This window comes from Aulonocara sp. 'chitande type north' Nkhata Bay, linkage group LG18 (assembly GCF_057382095.1).
Source record: "Aulonocara sp. 'chitande type north' Nkhata Bay isolate Kocher_YH1m ecotype deep benthic linkage group LG18, A_spYH_male_GT1.1, whole genome shotgun sequence".
Taxonomy (NCBI): Eukaryota; Metazoa; Chordata; class Actinopteri; order Cichliformes; family Cichlidae; genus Aulonocara; species Aulonocara sp. 'chitande type north' Nkhata Bay.
The window spans coordinates 31,312,670-31,334,737 of NC_141361.1; the positions used below are offsets into that span (position 1 = coordinate 31,312,670).

At 40.1% G+C, this 22,068-nt stretch overlaps 1 protein-coding gene across 9 annotated transcripts in view; it reads left to right on the forward strand.

Annotated features, from left to right (window-relative positions):
* The window catches only part of ctnnd2b (catenin (cadherin-associated protein), delta 2b), a 227,297-nt gene that overhangs the window by 196,188 nt on the left and 9,041 nt on the right, over positions 1 to 22,068 (forward strand). For 5 of the 9 annotated variants that reach the window (XM_086273574.1, XM_086273577.1, XM_086273579.1 and 2 more), the window contains 7 exons: positions 1,452 to 1,569; positions 4,903 to 5,085; positions 9,657 to 9,830; positions 10,896 to 11,046; positions 14,983 to 15,244; positions 20,395 to 20,488; positions 20,617 to 20,743. In XM_086273574.1, the coding sequence (XP_086129700.1) occupies positions 1,452 to 1,569; positions 4,903 to 5,085; positions 9,657 to 9,830; positions 10,896 to 11,046; positions 14,983 to 15,244; positions 20,395 to 20,488; positions 20,617 to 20,743 (1,109 nt within the window). The remainder of the gene's footprint in view (positions 1 to 1,451; positions 1,570 to 4,902; positions 5,086 to 9,656; positions 9,831 to 10,895; positions 11,047 to 14,982; positions 15,245 to 20,394; positions 20,489 to 20,616; positions 20,744 to 22,068) is intronic. The other 4 variants (XM_086273576.1, XM_086273578.1, XM_086273583.1 and 1 more) reach the window with 1 other exon arrangement.

Consider the following 22,068-nt stretch of genomic DNA (forward strand, 5'->3'; position numbering starts at 1 on the left):
CCGCACTGTATATGCTTGTTTAAATATCGAGGGTTTTATGTTCTACATTTTTCTCTCTTATTCATTTCACTGTTGAGAAGAGTTGATAAATGTGAGGCTTCTAATCCTCCCACTGCAGGCGAAACACCTTTTCCATTACATCGATTTCCAGCAACATTTATTTTTAGGAGGTGTATGTCTATATCGGCCAAAATTCTTAATGTACACATGTGTGTTAGAGTTATATTTACATCACAAAAGTAGGGCAGGAGATATTGTTGACTGACTTTCCAACAATCACAACTTACTGTGTTCAGCTGTGGTGCTACTCTGCTACATGTGCTGCATAAAACAACAGAGTTGTAAGAGTTGTAAATTGTAAGGTAAAAATCCAACAATAACACGAGAGAAAACCCCAACAATCAGACAACCCCCTATGAACAAGCACTTGATGACAGTGGGAACAAAAAACTGCCTTTTAACAGGAATAAATCGAGGCAGACCCAGGCTCAGGGAGGGAGACGGGGCAAAAGACTCAATGTAAAAGAGAGTCAGAGATTGATAATAACTAATGAATAAATGCACAGTGATGTTTAAATACACTGAGACTGACAAGAGGTCAGTGCAAAAGAAATGCTCAGTGCATCGTTGGAAAGCCCCCAGCATCAGTTTTAATTTCTCTGAATTGACTTGATAGCTACTTTTAAGCTAAATGCTATTTTTGTGGCCAGGAAAAAGTCAGTACTGGACACAAGATACACAGAGCACTTGAATTAAGGAAAGGGTAGTCTATGATTGTGTGTTAAACAGTCTAAAACTTTTTAAATTGCCATACTGGTAATACCTGATTATAATCGTCTTAATTCCATATTTTTGGATGCCCATTGGCTGATAAGTTTTTTTTTTGTCTACTTTGAAAGCATTTATTTTAAAACGGTAGAAAATTTGTGAAGCCATTAATAGTGCACTATTTTTGAGTTTTGTATCTGCACATTAACCACACATTGTAATAACCTTCACTATCATAAATAGCCAATTCAGAGGCAATGGAGTATTCGGATGTTAACAGAGTTTACATAACTTAATTAAATGCATAATTGCCATTCATATTTCTGCATTTGGTGTTTATTTGTGTGACAAAATGAATTAGAGGTGTCGTCTTGCAGCTAAACAGCACCATGCCTTTTTAAATTAATTTGTTATTCTCTGAGAAAAATCAAATGCAGAGCTTTGTCTTGGTGCCATTTCTCACTGACACTGAGGGCACAAGCATTTCCTAGCCATCTCTAATAGCCTGACATTTAAAGGACATTACATCCAGCCTCTCTCCTCTCTGTCACACAGACAAGCATTTCCATACATTTCAACAAGCACATGTGCTCGCACTCAGAAAACCTGTGAGGAAACAAAAACTAATGGGCAATTTGGTGTGTGGAATCTTCTAAAAGCTGTTCTGTTTGTCTGTTTTACAGGAATGTGAGCTCTGCAGGTGAGGAAGCCCGTAGGAGGATGAGGGAGTGCGAGGGTCTGACTGACGCTCTGCTCTATGTCATCCAGACCGCTCTGGGGAGCAGCGAGATTGACAGCAAGGTAATGCACATACACACAAATGAACGCAAATATCTGCAAGGCATACAAACTCAAATAGCCTCTAGCTCATTCACACACACACACACACACACACACACACACCTGCACACAGTAAAAGAGAATGATGTGGAAGGGCCCTGCAAATGTGTTTGTGTGTGTCCTCTTGTTTGTACACATATCATCAAGAACTCAAATGCACGTGGTGCTTTTGCTTTCCAAACATGTGTACTATTTATGATTTGCATAAATCTGCAAGTGGAAAATGCAAATGTGTTTAATCTTTTCCCTCACAGACTGTATGCGATCACTGTATATGCATAATCACTCTCAATCATGTTCAAAGCTTGCAGGCCACAAATACGCTGCAAAAAATGATGCACAGGTTAAAGTTTTTTGTTGCTACATTCACAGCACACAAGCTGTATCCAAAAAGCTGTGTAAGATTTAATGATTTGCAAATCAGTTGATCCCTGTATTCATTCATTTGTTTAAATACTCCAAAAAAAACATTTACCAGTACAAAGATCTGACCTCAGTTGTTGTGAACCAGTTTCAGACCTGTTAAAATTGGTGCCTACCCTAATCCAAGATAATATTGACATAAACATAACATAAACATAACTCACTGTCCAAAGAAGTTTGAACTATTTTTAAACATTTAACTCAATATAGTTGTGAAAAAACATTTTTTAATTTTAATGCCAACAACAGGATTCAGGAAACTTTGAGCCATGACTGGAAAAGCTGAAGTTTAAAAGTTTTTAAAAAATCTTTTGTGTATTCTTTTGAGTGTCAGGTGTAGTGAGAGGAAGACTGTTATGTCAGTCTGCAGTAATTCATATCTGTCATTGTGGCTCTGTTCTGTTTTTGGACAGCAACAGTAAAATGCAACACAGAACACAGCAAGCATTAATAACAGATATTAAGTCACATACAGCATGAAATAAGGAGCAGAGGTAGAGGTGGGTTGCACAGCGGCTTGCAGATGTTCTGTAACTGTGATCAATTGAAGATGCTTAAATAACGCACCCTACGTGAATTTTGCCGATTGGATGTATAGAAAGCTAAGTAATGAGGTAATGTCATTTGGCGTCTAGATGAGATGATCTGCCAGGATCATGGCTGAGGTCAGTTGAGCTATGACAGTGCTCAATGTGTGGACTAATTATATATATATTGGCAAGAGATGAATCACTTCATTGGATATAGAAGGAACAAAAAGAAGACGGGAAGACGTTCAGCAATAAGTGTGAATATGTGGGGAAATGATTTGACAATTTAAAACAACACTGCACTCTCTACGCACTGTTGTTGAGTTAATGTGAAGGCCATGTGAAAGTTGTAGTGACTGACTCTGAACTGAAAGTTGGCGACTATGTGCCTCAGCATCCACAAGGTTACTTCCACTTTAATATGATACCATTAACAATTGGCTGTGGAATATTTAGTAGGCAGGAAATTTCACGACGGTACGTGTTGCACTAGTGGCATCCTATCAAATTCACATTCAAATTTTATTTGTCACACGCAACCATTAGAGTTGGATGTCTCGAGACTGGTCGTGGTCTCGAGACCCGAGACCACTTTTACGTGGTCTTGGTCTTGTCTTGGTCTCGACGGACTTTGGTCTTGGTTTTGTCTTGGTCTCGGATCCCTCGTTCTTGTGAGACCGTAGAAATGGGTGAGGAGGGCTGTGCGAGTGCATCGCACTCGTAAACGAAGCAGAATCTGGCTGCAGTTTAAAGACTTTTTTGTCTCGGTCTCGTCTCGACTTTGTCTTAGTCTTGACTCAGTCTGTCTTGGTCTCGATACCCTCTGGTCTTGGTATTGTCTTGGTCTTGGTCTAGGCGGTCTGACTACAAGTCTAGTAACCATATGCAGTATGACGTGGTGAAATGCTTATTGCTGTGCAATGCCTGACCATTAAATGACAGTAAGAATTCACAGTAAGATTTACAGATTTACAGATTACTACAAAATTTACAGATTTTAACTTAGAAATTTACAGTAAAATGTGCAAATAAGAATTTATGAAAGACATTATAAGAAGTGTGCAAATAAACAGAGTGCGTGCAGTCCTACACCTGGTTCAGGACCCGAATAGCCTGGGGGAAGAAGCTCCTCCCAATTCTCTGTGTTTTGGCCTTAAGGGAGTGGAAGCGCTTCCTAGACCTCAAAAGTGAGAAGAGTCCATTGTTGGGATGGGAGAGGTCCATCATGATCTTCCTTGCTTTGGTCTTGCATTGCTTGGTGCAGATGGACAGCAGGTCAGAAAGCTCTGATCAAATGATATGTTCGGCCGAGCGCACCACTCTTTGCAGATCTCATCTGTCCTGCTTGGTGCTGTTTTCCAAGCCAGGTCCAGATGTTTCCCGTCAGGACGCTCTCGATGGTGCAGGAGTAAAAGTTCTTAAGCACCTTCAGTGGCTGATGAAAGTCCCTGAGTCTTCTGAGGAAGAAGAGACGCTGCCGGGCTTTCTTAACCAGGGTGTTAATGTGGCCAGGACCATGACAGGTCCTGAGTGATATGGACACTCAGGACTTTCACTTTCACATTCCAGTGTACCACACTGGAAGTCATTGAGCTCCTGAGAGCGACCCAGTCTTTCACAAATGTTTGTAGAGTCTTTGGTCTTCATGCTTCGGTGCAGATTTTATACATCTGTGGCCATGAAAGTAATTGGAACGCCTGAATTCACCAGAATTTAATTGAATTAAGTGAAAATTTTTGTCGATTTAGTGTAATTTGGGGATTTCACCATCAGCAATAGGGAGCGATCTAAAGCCTTTTTGATTTAAAAATAAACTTTCATTTTGTTTCTTTGTTTTCTAGTCTTTTTTTTAGAGTGTACCATGTATTACTCAATCCAGATGGTCAGTGACACAGAAACATCTCTAGCGAGAGTTTTTCAGCACGCTTTTATTTGAGCACATTTGCATCCATGTGTATATGTTTCTGTGCCACAGATACATGTGTGTTTGATGGTGTTTTTGTGTTTCTAGCTGTGTGGGTGTTTGTGTGTGAGTTTGTGCGTCAAGTGGAGGCCCTTCACAAGTAGATGTGAAGTTTTTAATCCGCAGAAATCCTTCACAAGGACTTCAAAGACTGTGACTGTTGACTGCATAGACACTCACAACAATAGGATTAGCGTGCGTGTGTGTCTCTCTTTTTATTATGTGCGCTGCATGTGTGTCTATCTGAGTTTATTTGCTGTGTATACAGTCCGGTCCAGAGTTTGGTTGGGGATGTTTTAGTGGTGGCCATCTTTCTGTCCGTCACCTCTGTGTCTTTCTCTTTTGCTCTCTGTCTCTTTCATTACCTCCCTCCATCAGACTGTAGAGAACTGTGTGTGCATCCTGAGGAACTTGTCGTACCGTCTGGCTGCGGAGACCTCTCACAGCCAGCAGGGGGGGTCGGAAGAGTTGGACGGCTTGTTATGTGATACTGGAGGGAAGGACGCAGAGAGTTCGGGATGTTGGGGCAAGAAGAAGAAGAAAAAGAAGGGACATGACCAGGTGAGAACAGAAGAATGGAGAAACTGGTCAGCATTCATTGTCATATAACAATCTGATAGATTATGACTGTGGTGACAAATACATGGTGGCTGTTTTCTCTGAACAGTATTCTGATAAAGGGAAAGACCTGAGTGACCTGACAAATCTGGGGATAATGCTAACATACACAGGTATCACACTGAGCAGTGACCACGAGAGCTAAAAATGCTGAATAAATATCTGCAGTCCCTTACGTGACCATTTAAGACTGGCTCCAAAAGCTAGTCTATAACAAAAAGGCATTTTCCCAAGGTGCATCGCAACCTTATTATTAAACACTCAAGCTTTGAAGTACGTAGTGCACCCATGTGAGAATATTTCTGTGTCCTGCCTCTTACATGCTCTACTCAGCCAGCCGCACCCTTAGCTCTTCCAAACTGCAAGAAGATGACTGATGCAAATGACACAAATTTTGTCTAGAGAAATTGGAGATTTACATGTGCTTTTAGAAACTTTCATGTGTGTTAAGAAGGAAGTAGCTGCAGTAATCAAAGGTGACAGTTACCTGTTGACTTATGCTAAAAAGTTTCTGCTGCTGCTCATCTGATCTGTGAAATCAACCTGGTGAAGTCTGCACAATGGCTAATATGATTAATGCGTTATTTATTTTATGTATTATTTACATTATACTGTATTTTACAGCTATTAAAACCCTTTGAAATATTTTTTGAGGGATCCCTTTGACTGCTTCTTTTCAAAACCAGATAAATTGGCAGAAAGTTTTTGCATTCCACCATTTTTGTCTAAATGTGGTCCCTTTGACCTCCAACGAACAGCTTGATTTACTAACGCATTCCACCAGCGCAGACTGGGTTTTGTATAAAAAAAAAAGTACTGTTGGCATTTACAGGGAGAAGAGAGGTAAGAGGTGGGAACTTAAAGATTTTTGCACGTTTTCCCTGTTGCATATTTATTTCTGTGAGTTTCTTTCTTGGGGGGGAGAATATTTACATGATGACTTATTTACATTTGGAAAATGTACTGCTAATTACTGCTAATTGTGACAGTATTTACTACAAAAAAGTCATATTTTTTGTGCTTGATATTGAGATGAACTCCCTGCACCTGTGCTGTTTAGTAATTCTGGCCTTAGACGCTAAAATCAAGACTTCAAAATGGGACTTGAGATACCAGTGACTAGCATTTTTTTGTATCTGAAGTGGCTGATCTACAGCTTGTGTTTTCAGTTTATATATATATATATATATATATATATATATATATATATATATATATATGAACTATGGATGAAGGTGCTTTTTTTATTGAAGATAAAGTAGACTGCATAAGTATTTTCACAAACCAAGCACTGGGGACACTAGAACCGATGCCCCCGTTCAGACATCCAGAATCAAATGGTGAAGCGCATTAGTTCACATGCAAACAGGTTTCTCATTACAAACTACCCAATTTATTATATCTCAGTTAAGTGGAAGTGTTGGAACGTAACTGTAAAATCCAAGTCAAGCATGCAAATTACTGCCTCATTGCAGAGGAGAGGACTTTGAGTCCCCATCATGTGAACTCTAGGAAGCATCAACAAATGGAGCATGGCAGCCACCATGCAGAGGTGACAGATGGCTAGATAGTTAAATTAGCTCAAGTTGCTGTTATCTTTAGTGTCAGACGTTTTCTGTGTTGTGCTTTTTTGTAGTGTTAATTTCACCAATAAAAAACTATGATGATTCCAAATTCATTCGCCTGCAGCATAGAGTGCAGTTTGACGTGATGATGCTAAGGGGCAACAGTTTAGGGGCAACATTTGGATTTTCTAAATAGAGGGTCTGTTTAAGCGACCGTGGCTCAGGGGGTTGGGAATCGCATCTGTAACCGGAAGGTCGCCGGTTCGATCCCTGGGCTCTCTGTCCTGGTCGTTGTGTCCCTGGGCAAGACACTTTACCCTACTTGCCTACTGGTGTTGGCCAGAGGGGCCGATGGCGCGATATGGCAGCCTCGCTTCTGTCAGTCTGCCCCAGGGCAGCTGTGGCTACAACTGTAGCCTGCCTCCACCAGTGTATGAATGTGAGAGTGAATGAATAGTGGTATTGTAAAGCGCTTTGGGTGCCTTGAAAAGCGCTATATAAATCCAATCCATTATTATTATTATTATCAGAAAACACAGAAAAAGAGAAAAATGTGACAAAAAGGACTTTAAAGTTGAACTGGTGAAACAAAAACAACAAATTATTTGTGAATGGATTAAATCTGATCTGTTGATAATTGAACTATAGAACAATCACATTTGTATCTGTGAGCTTTGTGTTGTCCTGGTGTTTTTAATTGGCACTTTGATTACTGGTTTATCTTACAGTCTTGGTTTCCTCCTGTTACTTTATCGCTTTCTCTGCCTGTTGTTCTTCCCCCGCTCAATCCACACAGATATCACATATAGAATTTTAATGGCCTCATAAAAGCCTTCCTTTATGAGGATTTCTTTTATGGTTTGTTTAATGCTTGGGCTGTACCAGTGGGTATTCTCTGACAGGGGTCCATGCTACACTAATTAAACCTAAGTAACAATGTGTCGGCACAGATAGGAGAGTGGTTAGTGTTTAATACCATTGTGTTAAATGTAAGTCCCAAGATACAAGATGTTGCAAAACAGTATCCTGGGCCTCTCGCAGAAAAGACTACATTTTATGGGTAACATTTCCTAGTGAAATAAAGTTCATAAAAATGGTATTACTTACCACCAACGTACATTTATAACAGCTGCCCTCAGTTAAAATATTGCTGTTGATTTTCTAAGACGAACAGGTATCAGTGTGAAGTAGGGACTCATGCTAACTAGCAGCATCAGGACGTTATGTCTTTACTACCCGTTTCCAGATTTAAAGATGCTGGTGTGTCTCTGAGTTTCCAGGCTCTGTCCATCTGTTTCATCCTCTGTTTAGTTAAAAAGTGAGAGCTCTTCTAGTTGGCAGAAACCAAACGGCTGCCTTGGAGAAGGCTCTAACCTCTTGTCATGCTAATAAGCAATCAGCATCACATTCTGGTTGAGTGGAAGATGTCTTTTACCACTTCTAGTGAAGCTGCAGGGATTGAAATTCTGGCACTTCCGGTGGGTGAATTGCTCATTAGCCCTGCATGCTCCTATTTTTTCTCTCTGTCATTTCTAGGAAAGGCAGAAAGAGAGAGAGGAGATCTTTATAAATGGTAGCAATGAGCCATGGCCTTTAACTAATTTGTTGAGCTAACCGTTTGCAAACTCGCATGCAAACCAGGCAGAACCAGGGAGATGAAGGATTTTAAAAGTAACCCTGAGATCAGATCGTAAAGAGACAAATCATAACCTCTCCAAACAATAATATATCAGGCCTCTCTCTCCCCTCCATGTGTGTTTCTCCACTCCAGTGCAGCTGTGGATGATTACCATGAAGGAGCGATTGGGGAGCTTGTTGGAGAGGGAAAAAAACTCTATCAACTGTTGGGTAATTAGAGAAGAGAGGAATAAGGAGATGCTAAAAATGACAAAAGGAAGTGATGGAAGACGGGGAAAGAGAAATCACGGGAAGAAAAATGACCAAATTTTCAGTGCCATGTGTTAGCATTATAACACAGACTATAACAAATGCAAAGAGAATGGGAGAATTGTATTTTTTGTTATGAAAAACAAAAATATTAAGCAATTACCAACATAACTATAACTGTTGCTAAGCCCATTTGTCTGGCTCTGAGCTCTAGCTAGCTTTAGCTTAAGCCGCTTAAATTTGTTAGCTTCTTTAAAATATCCATATTTAGCTAGGTGGTGTTGATTTAAATGTCTGATTAACCTTTTTGTAGTGGCCGCTCAGCTTACTTTGACTAACATTGTGTCTTCACTTGTACTGAAGAGCTTCTGTGCTAACTATTAGTTAGCATGTGAGTGACAATGGGATGTGTATTTCTTGCATGCCTGAGATAGACTGAAACAGCTGGTATTCAGGCATTCATGAGCCCAAGCTGTAGCTGCATTTATAACACGGGATACTCGATTACTCATGGGCAGGACAGCGGTGTGGTGTTTATTCTGCAATTATGCATTATTTAATAGTTTTAAAATGAAATGCCCAGTAATTTAATAACATGCCACATGTAGTAAACTGTATATGTGATTCTATAATCCCAAATTGATTTCATAAAAGCCCGTCCCAATCTGTATTTAAAATATAGTGCTACTTATAGCTTCAAAAACTAATGGTGCTGCATATGAAAATATGGAACCAGCTACTCATTTGTTAATTATGTTGCAGCGTTACTGTGAGCTCTCCTGCATCTGAAAGATTTTTCACATTTATTATTGATATACAGTATCTGTGTGTTTTTAAAAAAAAAAACATCATCCAAGCAGGAGTAGATGTGAGATTTCAGTCACCGATGAGAGTGGGGAAAAAAATTGCCAGTGGTCATAAGTTGCTTGTGACAGTGAATCTCGTCCTTCTCCTCTCCCGTTATTGCCTGAGGAGACCGTGCTGGCACTCCACCGCTGTCAAACCTCACCTCACAGAATTCTGAATGCTTTTCTTTTCTGAATTATGTGTCATCTTCCGCAGTGGGACGGCGTCGGCCCATTTCCAGACTTGGCGGAGCCCCCGAAAGGCATCCAGATGTTATGGCACCCCACCATCGTTAAGCCCTACCTCACACTGCTGTCTGAGTGCTCCAACCCAGACACCCTGGAGGGAGCAGCTGGGGCTCTGCAGAATCTAGCTGCTGGCAGCTGGAAGGTAAGAATGCAGTGCAGTGGCTGAATCATTCAGATACTAAATGGCATCTGCAAGATGCTCTCCAAGTTCCAGTAGGTGCCAAAAACACTCTGAAAGTAATAATATAATAATATAAAAAGCTTAACCACTTCAGATATTCTTTTGATTTTGTGATGAAGAATGATGTTATCATTTAACTAGCCCTTTAAGATTTCCTCTTACCTGAGAGCAACAAGTAGTTTCAGTACATTGTGTCTGAAATCAGCATTTGGTAAAAATAAATGCAAAAGAAAGAAAATTGCCTTTTAAAGCACTAATTCAAAGTTAAGAGCATTTGTAATGTATAATTTGCTGTTAATTACACCGCTGATGAGCAGCATGATGGTGCAGCACCTGTTGCCTCACTAATCCTGGGTTTAAATATGCTGTCCCCCAAGAGTCAGACCCGTCATCTCCTTCACAGACACATCCCCAGTTTACGCTTGCGTCTGTGTCTTGATCATGTGCTTTCACATTTTGTTACTGCCCACATCACTTCTGCTAGCGTGTCAAAGGGCACAGTTATACCATCAGTTGCTTAGAGAGGACGACGAAAGAAAACAGGATGTAACCTCTTGGCATCAACAGAACGAAGTCGTTTACACCTTGCGAAAGGGAACACTGTGACTTCCACTGTTGACGTATTTACCTGTTTTCTCTTTGTGCGGTACGGATAAGGGCAAAGCAGCAACCTCAACAAAACAGAAGCCTAAAAAAAATGCAGTTCCTGCAATGGACATCTAAGAGTTTCAAAAGCAAGTCATTGAAAGGCGCAGCCTTAATTCATGGGTAATTTTTATATAACTTATCAGGTTGTTTATCAGTTTGTTTCTTAGCACTAATTAACTGTATGTGTGTCTGTGCAGAACAGGTGTACAGTTTAGGTGTACAGCAAGCTAACCAAGCTTGTTAGCATTAGCGGATAGCTTGGCACTTTTATCCAAATATGACAATTTGTGGTTCCGAAAAAATGAAAATGGATTTGGCAAAAATGATACAAATGAATGTCTTCTGACATCTCTGTCCACCTCTCCCTGTCCTGCCCAGTGGTCCGTCTATATCCGAGCTGCAGTGCGCAAAGAGAAAGGACTCCCTATCCTGGTGGAGTTACTGAGGATAGACAATGATAGGGTCGTTTGTGCTGTGGCTACAGCCCTGAGAAACATGGCTCTGGACATCAGGAACAAGGAGCTAATTGGTGAGTAGCCACACTCGCCCCCACCTGTCCATACAAACAAATCTACACAGTCTGAAAAAGATGACGGGGTAAACAAACCTTCGAGAGCAAAAACACACTCTGACAGTGGAGAAGAATAACATCTTTATGGTCTTTTTCTGGATATTAGGGAGTAATTAAAAATAAATTTCTCTGTAGACTAGTTATCTTCACGCACTGAGAGAATTACTCCCCTGCTTCAGTACAGCCTTATGATATTGGTTTCTGCAGACATGTTTAAATGTCATGTTTAGCATCTATAAAAGTTGCAAAAATATTACATAGTGCATCATTGGTCTTTAAATTTGTTTCTACTTTGTAAGCAGAAGGTAGTGTTTCTTGGACTGATCGTTTACTGCTACGTGTTCCCTTTGAGACTAGGTGATGTCTGTAATAACTCTGCTTTTCTACTGGTCCCCATAGCAACCACCACATGTTTCCTTCCACTTATTCCCTGATGCTGAGCGTCTGATGGTCGATGTGATGTTTCTCTGTGTGAATGCAAGCGTCCGTGTGCAGGCTGTAATGTTAACTTTTCTGCCGTGCTGCTATGGGGCATGCAGGTATATTGTGATAGGACACATTGCTTTCCCCTCAGCCATGTTGTGTGATGTGCTTCTAATGCAGTTTATCATGTAAACACATGTGTAGCTGAGGCCTCAGAGCTGTCAGCAGCAGATATTAATAGCATCTGCAGTGAAAGGTTTGCTTTGAGCCAACTAACGCAGACGTTCACTTCCCAGTGTGTTTATATCTTTGTAATTATAGCGGTATCAATCATGATAATTAAAAAAAAATCAGAGACACGCACATCAGAATGTTAAACCAATCCAGTGCCAGTACAGTTACACAGTTCATGACAGCTTATCACTTTACTGCAGCATCAGCTTATCCACGCACTTTACAGCTGAGCGTGGTGAGTACAATAACTAGCACTAACAATATTCACTCTTCTGCAGGTGCTCTTCTCACACGCAATGAGAGAATCACTTCCCACAATAAACAAGCTGAGTTAGTGAGTCACTGACACAGGCGTAGTTACGGTGTTGAATCACCGGGGACCAGTGAACTGTTGGGGGTTTAATTTTATTGTGATTTGTTTTCTGTGCCCTGTGCATTGGCTCACAGCTGTTCTTTTCTTTGTCTAGTTTTACTTTAAAGTTTGTAGCTGGCCTTGTTGAATTGCTGCAGTTTAATGATCTGTTTTTAGATGTTCAGTGATATTTCTACTCTAGTATTTTCTTCTTTCTTCTTCTCTTTTCACTGTTTGGATTATTGAAGATTGTCCCTCCAAAATGAATTAAAGGAATTAATTAAAAATAAATAAAGTATAATAAATAAATACACAGGAAATGTCTTTCGTGTTAGTCTTTTTCTACCTGGTCAAATTAGAGAGCAGAAAAGCATCTGTAGTCCGTGTTCTGGGGAGTTTCCGTCTAGCTGTGATATTTAGTTGCAATACCTGCAGTACCTCCAGGTGCAGCCTTATTTCCTAAGGTGTCGCCACAGCTGATGGAGCCATAAAATTAAAAAAAACAAAACAATTAAATATAATTAAAATGATTCTGTGACAATAGGAAACTCCTTTTTACAGTCTAGCCTTTTTCGTTTTTTCTCTGTTGATCTCAGCGTTTTTTCTTAACAATAATTTGAGCAGTGAAAATGACTGATGAATCTTTCCAGTACTGCAATTTTGTGGCAGTAGCTAAATCAGTGTGTTTATGTGGTTCTTATCTACCCTTAACTTCAGTAATTGGTTATACCAGTTTATTTGTCGATTGCTTCGATTATCTAGAGATAATTGATTTTTTGATCTGTAAAATAGGAAAAGTTAGAAAAATCTGACCTGAGCCATTGTATTGCTTTCACTTAATTATCACTTAAAACTAAATGTGTATTTTAAAATAGTAGTAGTGCTTTGTGCTCACAGTTATCCATGTCTTCCAGCACATCATGCTTCAGATCATTTCTCTGCAGCAGTCATAGAAGTAGCTAGTATCACTGCAGTCACCTAGAGCAGCACTGCATCATCACTTGCTTTGCTGTATTGAAGAAATTGATCTGGATGTGGATAAAAATGTAAAGAGTTCTTCCTTTGCTCATGCTCCAAAAATTTGTCCAGTTAGGTTTTGCTTATTCTTGCTGGTCACATGGCCGTCCCTCAACGCTCCTGCTACGACGTAGAAATAGTAAAGTTTTATTGTAAATTAGTAACAGTTTCTTCTTATATATTATGTACAGCAGCAGTAAAACACATGTAGTCTGCATGCAAACTGTCAGTGAGTCATGACGTGCAACTACACCCCCAGCACCACCACCATTACCACCGCCGCCACCCCAGGGTGATGACCCAATCAGAATGGAGACCAGAGAGCAGAGCGGACAAGATTTCCTGACAGCAGTGTTCAGGTGTCATGGGAAATGTAGTCAGTCTGTGTGAGATCACGTGGTCATGTTTCCATCAGTGTCTGACAGCAGGCCTGCCAGGCTGCAATTTTACCTCAGTGGTAGTCAGCTCCAGCTTTCAGAAGCTTCTTTCTTTAAAAAACGAAACAAGGGAAGAAAAATATCTTGATATTTGTGACTTTTTTATTTTCCTGTGCTTTTTTAACTGACTTACAGCTGTTTCCACAATATATGCTGTACTATAGTAGAAATTACAGTGAAAGTAATGTGAAATTACACTAGATTTAAGTCTACTGTTAGCTTATAATGCATATGATTAAAGTTCAACACATTTTGGTAATTGTTCTACTGGGTAAATTTAGTAGAATATAATAAAACTGTCTTTGCTGCAAGTTTTGGGATTCTGAAAGTTCCCACATAATGTTTGATGAATATGTTAGAAGAACAGAATACATATTAATACTACATTTATTTTTTAGATGTCTTCTACTGTTTCCCTTTTCCACATCAAACTTGGGTAATGTGCATGCTGGACCAGGGTCTGGTTTTCTTTACCAAACCTAATATTAACTGCTTTATTAAAACCAGTCTTTAGAATGGCCTTTACATTGGTTACACCTTTGTGTCTTCATGTGAATGCACTCAAAGTAGGTATTTTGCCTAGGAGTAGGCATCGTCTTGCAGATTTTTTTTTTATATGCAGCAGGTACAGGTGATTTCAGAAACAATGAAATAAGAAAATTGTTAGACTTGTACAGTCGAGACAAAAACTTTGAGCATTCTACCTTGATAGCAAAAATAAAAGCAGCTCTGATGTAAGCAAAGCAAAGAAATCAGTTTCAACATTAGTTTAGTGCAGAGCATCAGGATTGTTGTTCTTGTGGAGGAATTGTTTAAGGTGAAGGAGCTGTGCAACTTCAACAAATTGAATTGAATCCTCTTAATAAGTTATAGGCTTTCTGTCCCTCCTGTGTGAAAGTCTTTACTTTGTAAAGTCAACACAACAATATTGTAAGTTCGTTGCATTGTTAGAAGCTGGACAGAGCTGGCCCCATACCTGCTTCTGACTAAGTGCAGGATTTAAACCCAGTTTTAGCAGGAAGAGGGCTGGCTGGCAGTAACTGGCTAACTATTTGGTTACAAACTTGCATATAAAAAGTAAAGTTTTGATCAATTCAAGGCCTGGCATAAGTCAGTTTATTTTTAATTACTCCCTAAGTCAACCCATCCATAACACCTATTGTTGGGGAACTGGAGCTCATCCCAGCTAATAATGGGCTAACAGAGAAAGACAGTGTAGAATCATCAGTTAACCTAAAATGCAGGTTTTTGGACTGTGGGAGGAAGTCAGAGTACCTGGAGAAAATCCACACAAGCACACAAAGAACACACAAACTCCACACAGAAGCTCCACAAAATGTTTGTTTCGCTCCCATTCCTACATTTTTTTGTATCTTCTTCATATATTATTCACCTCACCCGTACTTTCCCTGTCACTCTCACCCACCAAAGGTAAATATGCCATGAGGGACCTGGTGCACCGTTTGCCTGGAGGCAGCAACAACAACAACAGCAGTGGTGGGGGAGGAGGTGGAGGGGGTGGCACCAATAGCAACAGCGGGCTGGTGGGGAAGACCATGTCGGATGACACCATCACGGCTATCTGCTGCGCGCTGCATGAGGTCATCACCAAGAACATGGAGAACACCAAAGCCCTGAGGGACGCTGGCGGCATCGAGAAGCTCATTGGCATCGCCCGCAGCAAGGGAGACAAGTAAGCCGAATGGGAAGACGATGCCATGTTGATGAGGGGGTAAACTAAAAGGATGCGGAGGTGACGATAAAAACGGTAGAAATGATCTAACTAGTCAAGGTTGTGAGGAAGCACCAACACTTTGTATCGTCTTATAGTTTTTTATACGCTGATCACATTTTAAATCACAAGATGCGAACAGGTGGACTGATCAAAAGGATAAGAAAGGAGTAGGAATATAGATGTGTATTGGTGTGAAGGGGCTCAGAGCTGAGACAGGAGAGAAGGTTTACAGAGGCTGTGTGATTGTTTTTCTTAGTGCTGTGAGTCACCAGTCAAAGCAACAGAAAATAAGATCCAGCTAAAGTTTGGCCAGTCTGTACCCTGTGCGCTCCCTGCATAGTCTGTTTACCCACACACCTACATTGTTTTTATTGGACAGTCTATAAAGAGAGAGAACACAGAGGCGCAGAGCAAGGAGTATAATTTTAACTTGTTTAACTTGCTACAACGAAACATATTTACCGTCCACATCTTACAGTGCTTGCAGCTTGTGCTGTAGTAACTACTTTGCTCTATGTGAGGCTTTTGTTTGTTATATTACAGTACTGTGCACTAAAGCAATACAAATTATTTAATTTAAAGGTATTCATTCTATTTAAAGGATTTAAAGGTAGCATCTATAAAACTGAAGATCCAGCCATGGAAGTTTCCCATTGCTACAAATCCTCGAATTTGCCAGACTTGTCAAGATTACGTTTAGCTGCTGCCTTTTTGAGGTTTCTCACGAAATGTCGTGTACAATGCTCAAAAGCTGTCTGCTATGTTGGAAATTATAGAAACAGGAAAACCAGGGAAAAACCATTTAGCAGTGGTTGCTGGAAGCTGCTGGCTGTCGCCGAGTCGTAGCTGAATCATTCAGGATTGCTTCATCCAGACTACGATGACCTGGATGACTGAGAACCTCCATCCAGCTCTAACTATAATCTTTATCAAATAAGAAACTGTTACGCCTGATCTTAAAAGTAGAGAGGGTGTCTGTCTCTGAAATGCAAACTGGGAGCTGGTTCTACAGAAGAGGGGCCTGAAAGCTGAAGGTTCTACTCTGGTTCTACTTCCTAAAAGTAGAATTGAAGGCTTTTTAAGTAACTGTTGTTAGATATCTTAAGCTGGGTATCATCTGCATAGAAACAAATGTATGCTATGCCTGCTAATAATAATTGCCTAAGGGAATGTAAATAGAAATGGTCCCAGCACAGAACCCTGTGGAACTCACCAGATGATCAGTTAGCTGTTTTACAATGACTCTTTCAAGAATTGTTGAAAAGAAGGTTGGAGATATACATGCGCATTGATAAAGATGGATGATATTTATGATTGAAACATTAATAAATGGTAGGACGTATTTGAGCAGTCTAGTAGAAATGGGGTTTAATAGTCACGTTGATGGTTATTATTGTAGTTAACCAAGAAAGATTAATTGGAGAGAAATAATTTAAGTAAAGTTTAAGTTTTAGAAGTTGCGCTATATAATGATGCATCTGTGGGATAGTTGTGAACAATCGGCTTCTTTAATAACCAAATATTATTTTAAATGTCACTGAAATGTGTGGCATTTGCTTTGTATATGGCTTTGCATTTACACAGATTTGGTAAATGGTATTTATATAGCACTTTTAATAGTCCCTAAGGACCCCAAAGCGCTTTACATATCCAGTCATCCACCCATTCACACACACATTCACACACTGGTGATGGCAAGCTACGTTGTAGCCACAGCCACCCTGGGGCGCACTGACAGAGGCGAGGCTGCCGGACACTGGCGCCACCGGGCCCTCTGACCACCACCAGTAGGCAACGGGTGAAGTGTCTTGCCCAAGGACACAACGACCGAGACTGTCCGAGCCGGGGCTCGAACCGGCAACCTTCCGATTACAAGGCGAACTCCCAACTCTTGAGCCATGATCGCCCCATTGTTTGCATTATAGCTATTGTTAGATTTGTTAACATTAGCAACCTTCATTCCATGCCACTGGCCTGTGCAGACTGTGTTGCAGAATAGTATACAGCTCTTCATTTTCTCTTTCAAAATACTAAAGAAGTCTGCTGGTCTGTGTGTCTGCTTTTTGTCTTACTGTCTACAAATACTCGCTAACAAATAGTCAAGCGTAGGGCTGAACGATTATGGAAAATAATCTAATTGCGATTTTTTGCCCCAATATTGCGATTGCGATGCGATATGCGATTATTTTTTAAGGTCTTTGTCTTCTGTATTATTAAACAAAGACAAGCAATACATCATATAGTATGGCCAATACTATATTAAATCATTTTAAACTGTTCTTTCCTGGAAGACAGACCTCTGTTATGATGACATGAGGTGATGCATGAATTGATGACTGACATTTTTATTTAACTTCTTCAATCACAACAGTATATTTGAACATACACAATAGTTTATTTTTAGCTTACAAACATCTGAGCATAAAGTGCTGACAAGGAACCCTGGTGTAAACATTAAAATGAAAGTCAGTACAATGTGCAGATTGCAGAAATATACATAAAAAAAATCAGTGGCTTTACCACACTCAGTTTTTCGACATCTGTGAACTACTAGACAGTCATTCAATTAAAAAATAATATTAAATAAATAAAACTAATAAATAAAAAATACACACATCTTACTGATCTCTGCAGTCAGTAACATTACACATAAAGTGCAAACATAATAGCAATTGTATAAACACACACACAAACACGCCTTTAAAATTTAAAGGCGTGAAATTGGACGGTCTAGCCTTCTGATTAGCGTCACCGCTGTCTCGGTGGAGTTTAATAAACTCGGCCGTCTGCTTCTTGCTATCTAAAATATAACCAGACACTGGCGTAAATTCTCGACTGTCTCATACTTCTGTTTAATAAGTTTTCTGTTTGACGTTTAGTCAGCTGTGTGAAAACCAAGGAGGAACCCACCCGGGGGATTAATAAAGTTTTATTTTATCTAATCTAATAACTTTAATCTCAGCCAAACCGATTTACTCACGAACAAACAAAACACTGAAAAAAGCCCAACAATAACATTATTAGGTTGTCTAAGTGACTTATATATCACGTTTAACCCGAGCAGCGAAACTCCGCGGTGATCTGAAAATGATGTGCCGGGAGTTGTGCCGTTCTCGGCCGCATCAGTAACCCTCGAGCTCCCGGCTAGCTGTCGAGCTGGTGGGTAGCAGACGCCTCTGAAAACGTCGAAGCACTTTTGCAAATATGGGATATCTTGATAAACCGAGCAGATATTTGATGTTTACACAACTACTTTCTCGCCTGAAAATATGTTAAAAGTTTATTTTGTGACCCAGAAAGATTAGTATGAGTAATTTTAAAACTTAGTAGCGGCCGCCATTGCTGGAAACTGGAGTTTGGCTGGGCCGCGCTATGAATTCTGGGATATGGTAGTAATTTGGACAGCCTTCGGCACGTCGCTGTGACGTAATCGGTCTACAAATGCGGCCTCAGGAGGATGCAGCCCATGAATTTGGACATGTCCAGAGTATAATCGCAGCCTTTGCGGTTAGAAAATTGCACTTGATCATGTCGCGATATTATCGCAAATGCGATATATCGTTCAGCCCTAGTCAAGCGTTAGCAAAACTTGAAAAAGTGCAACAAGCATTTTTAAGAATTTGCTCGTTGATGTTCTTGTCTCATTTTCTAAGGCTGAAGCTGTGCGTAGTGGCTATTGGTTGCATAATATCTTAAAATCAGCAATGAATTAAATCTTATTTTTTTCTGTCTTGATGCATGCTTAATCATCCAGGTAAGCAAATCCCAAAAGGTTGATTTTGTTCATCTGGACGTAGCGTTTTCAGTGGGAGAAACATTTAATCACTTATCTGCATTTTGGTACGTCTTTCGCCATCTCACAATGCTGTGATTGCAGCCATTCCCCAACTCTGTGAATGGTACAGAATTTTCATATTAATGATCAAGAGACTGACCTCCCAGCCCATTGTTCATTCAGTGGTTTTTAGTTTCAGTCATTGTGAAAATGTACTGTTTATAAGATTGGGGAAACCTGCAGTCAGCTGAGACTGAAGAAGTCACTTGAATGAGTGACGGAACGTTTCTCCCACTGAAAACGCTACGTCCAGATGAACAGAACCTTTTGGGAGTTATTTTTATCAGTTGTTGCCAGCTAAGAGAGGAAGCAGTGCTTAAACATCTAGTCAAATAGTTAGGCACATCCCTAATGCAATTAGATATATGATTTAAAAGCGGTCCCTAGGAAACCAGAAGTTCAAAGAGTGGGAGTTCTCAAAGTTAAAATTCCTAGATGACAGCTACTGACATCTGCTAAGTTGGTTTTAGCAGCAGGTCAGCTGTGTTATGATTAGATTTTGGCACTGAGGAATGACTAAAGTGCAGACAAAGATTACAGATAAAAGCGAGTGAATATGGATATAGATAATATGATGTAGCATAACTTCAGCTGTAATTTTAGCTCACTTTTGTTCTAACTGCATATCGTATACATTTCTAATTTTTGTCATGTAGAAAAAATGTTGCACCTGCTGTGTGCTTTTTCTGTTTTGTTTATGTCTATATCCTAACATGGCATTCAATTCTCCATGATAGATAACAGGCTAAAACGAATTAGTAGTGTGTTTATTATTAGACTCACATTTAGATAAAATTACAGGTACCAGTTCAGTTGTCTTGTTCCTCAAAGAACAGTTTTCCAGTGTTCCCTATTTGTGTTGCTGAAATTACACAGCCCGCAATCTGAGAATCCAAAACAACAACATTATCAAAATGTCTCGAAGAAATAAAGTTTCATTTCCTACGCACTGATAATGCCATATGAGCCAATTAAACCCACAGTCATTAGTCACTTGGGGGAAACAGAATGAAATATTGGCTAATAAATCAATCAGAAAAACAATTATGCAATTTGTCCTATGAACATTTAAGTGGCACATCAGAGAAGATGAAGAAGACGTTTTCCTCGAAGGCTGCATGAGATGCTGATTTACATGCGCGTTTAGTGTCTCCATTTCGTGTATTTTTCTTTTTTATTCTGAACTGTGGTGTTTTTATAAAACGGCGTCTACCCAAACAGAGCAGAGGACGGTCGAGCTTTACGTTGTGTTTTTTTGTTTTCCTCTCTGCTGAATTCCCAGACATAGTCCCAAAGTGGTGAAAGCTGCATCTCAAGTCTTGAACAGCATGTGGCAATACAGAGACCTGCGCAGCCTCTATAAAAAGGTAAAGCCTCTGTACTCTGGGTATATAAATCCAGAATCCGTGCAATTACATGTAAAACCATTGCAAGGTAACTAAACACTGCCTCAAATCTTCTCCTCCTCATTTGCTTTCACTTTGGTCTCCCGCAGGACGGCTATTCCCAGTACCATTTTGTTGGCTCCTCCTCCACGATAGAGAGAGACAGACAGCGACCTTATTCTTCCTCTCGTACGCCCTCCATCTCTCCTGTGCGGACCTCGCCCAACAATCGATCAGGTGAGCCTACACATCCCCGTCTCCCATCTTCCCATTCATCACTCTTTCCACCAGTACAGTACAAACAAGCAGCGCTCCGATATATCTCAACTGTGCTTCAACCTTCACACTACAGTGACCACTGGTAAATTACTCCGCTGTCAAGGAAAATCCTTGCACTAAAAAAGTTTCCCGCCCTTGTGTTAAGTTAAGGTTTGACTAATAATAATGAGCATCTCCAAGGCCTCCGTGTTTCTGGGCTGATGGAGACACTTTGACAGTGATCACGTTGTGTAAGACACACAACCCTTGAAGAGCATTCATCGATACAGTTCATCCCGTGACAATGTAAAATGGGAGTGCCTCATATTTACTTATTTATCTAAGCTATCAATTGTTTATTGAGAAATTATAATGCTCTTAATAACATGCATTTGCATCTCCTCACTGTGCATGTGCTGCCTAAGCTTTCACATTAATGCGACAGCAATTACGTGGGTGGTGGAATTGCGGTTGAAAACATGTGAAGCCCGTTTGCTGCTTGCATAGATTGTCTGGGGCAGCTGTCAAAGTGTCCTTTCACAAGATACTAAATTCATTTCATCCATCGGCTTGTAAGTGTGACAGAAGAAGTGCCTAAAGTGCACAGAAGTGTGGATGTGTTTGAGAATATATTAGTGATGTGTTTAGTAGTGGAGTCAAAAACACTCTTAGCTCTTTTTTTCCTTTTTTATGGCCAATGTTGCATAATTAGTGCTGGGAGGTTTGGTTATAATATACATGCATCGCTCAGACACACACATCATACAAATAAAGTACAAAAATGTCACTTTCCACAACTGGAGCACAGTCTTCGTGGACTAGCTGTTACTATAAAAGGCAGCACACCAAAAACACTTGTTGGGAGATCCTGTTTAATGGCTTTAATTAGTGCAGGTGAAGCTGAGCTGCAGCTGCCTGCATCAGACTCAACCTGCCAAAGTGGCCACATGCTTCATACACAGCTTTAAAGCTTATAGTACAATTAGTAAAAAATACCCTTCCTATAGATTAAGCGTGAAATTTGCTATGACTAAAGCAGTTTTTCATATCTGGCTGTAAACATGTTTATATCATCTATAATGTGGCAGTCTATGAGGATTAACTATCATTTGGAGCCAGCCTCAAAGAGCAATTAAAGGAACTGTAGGTCAGCAGGAATCATCACCACAGCCAATATTCACAGCTCTCAATGTCACGTCTGCAACCTCAATTCCTCCATTTCCAGTGATTATGATTTTAAAATAACACCCAATGCATTTATGTCGCGCTTTTAGCGTTAAATTGCTCATATAGTCTTTAAATGT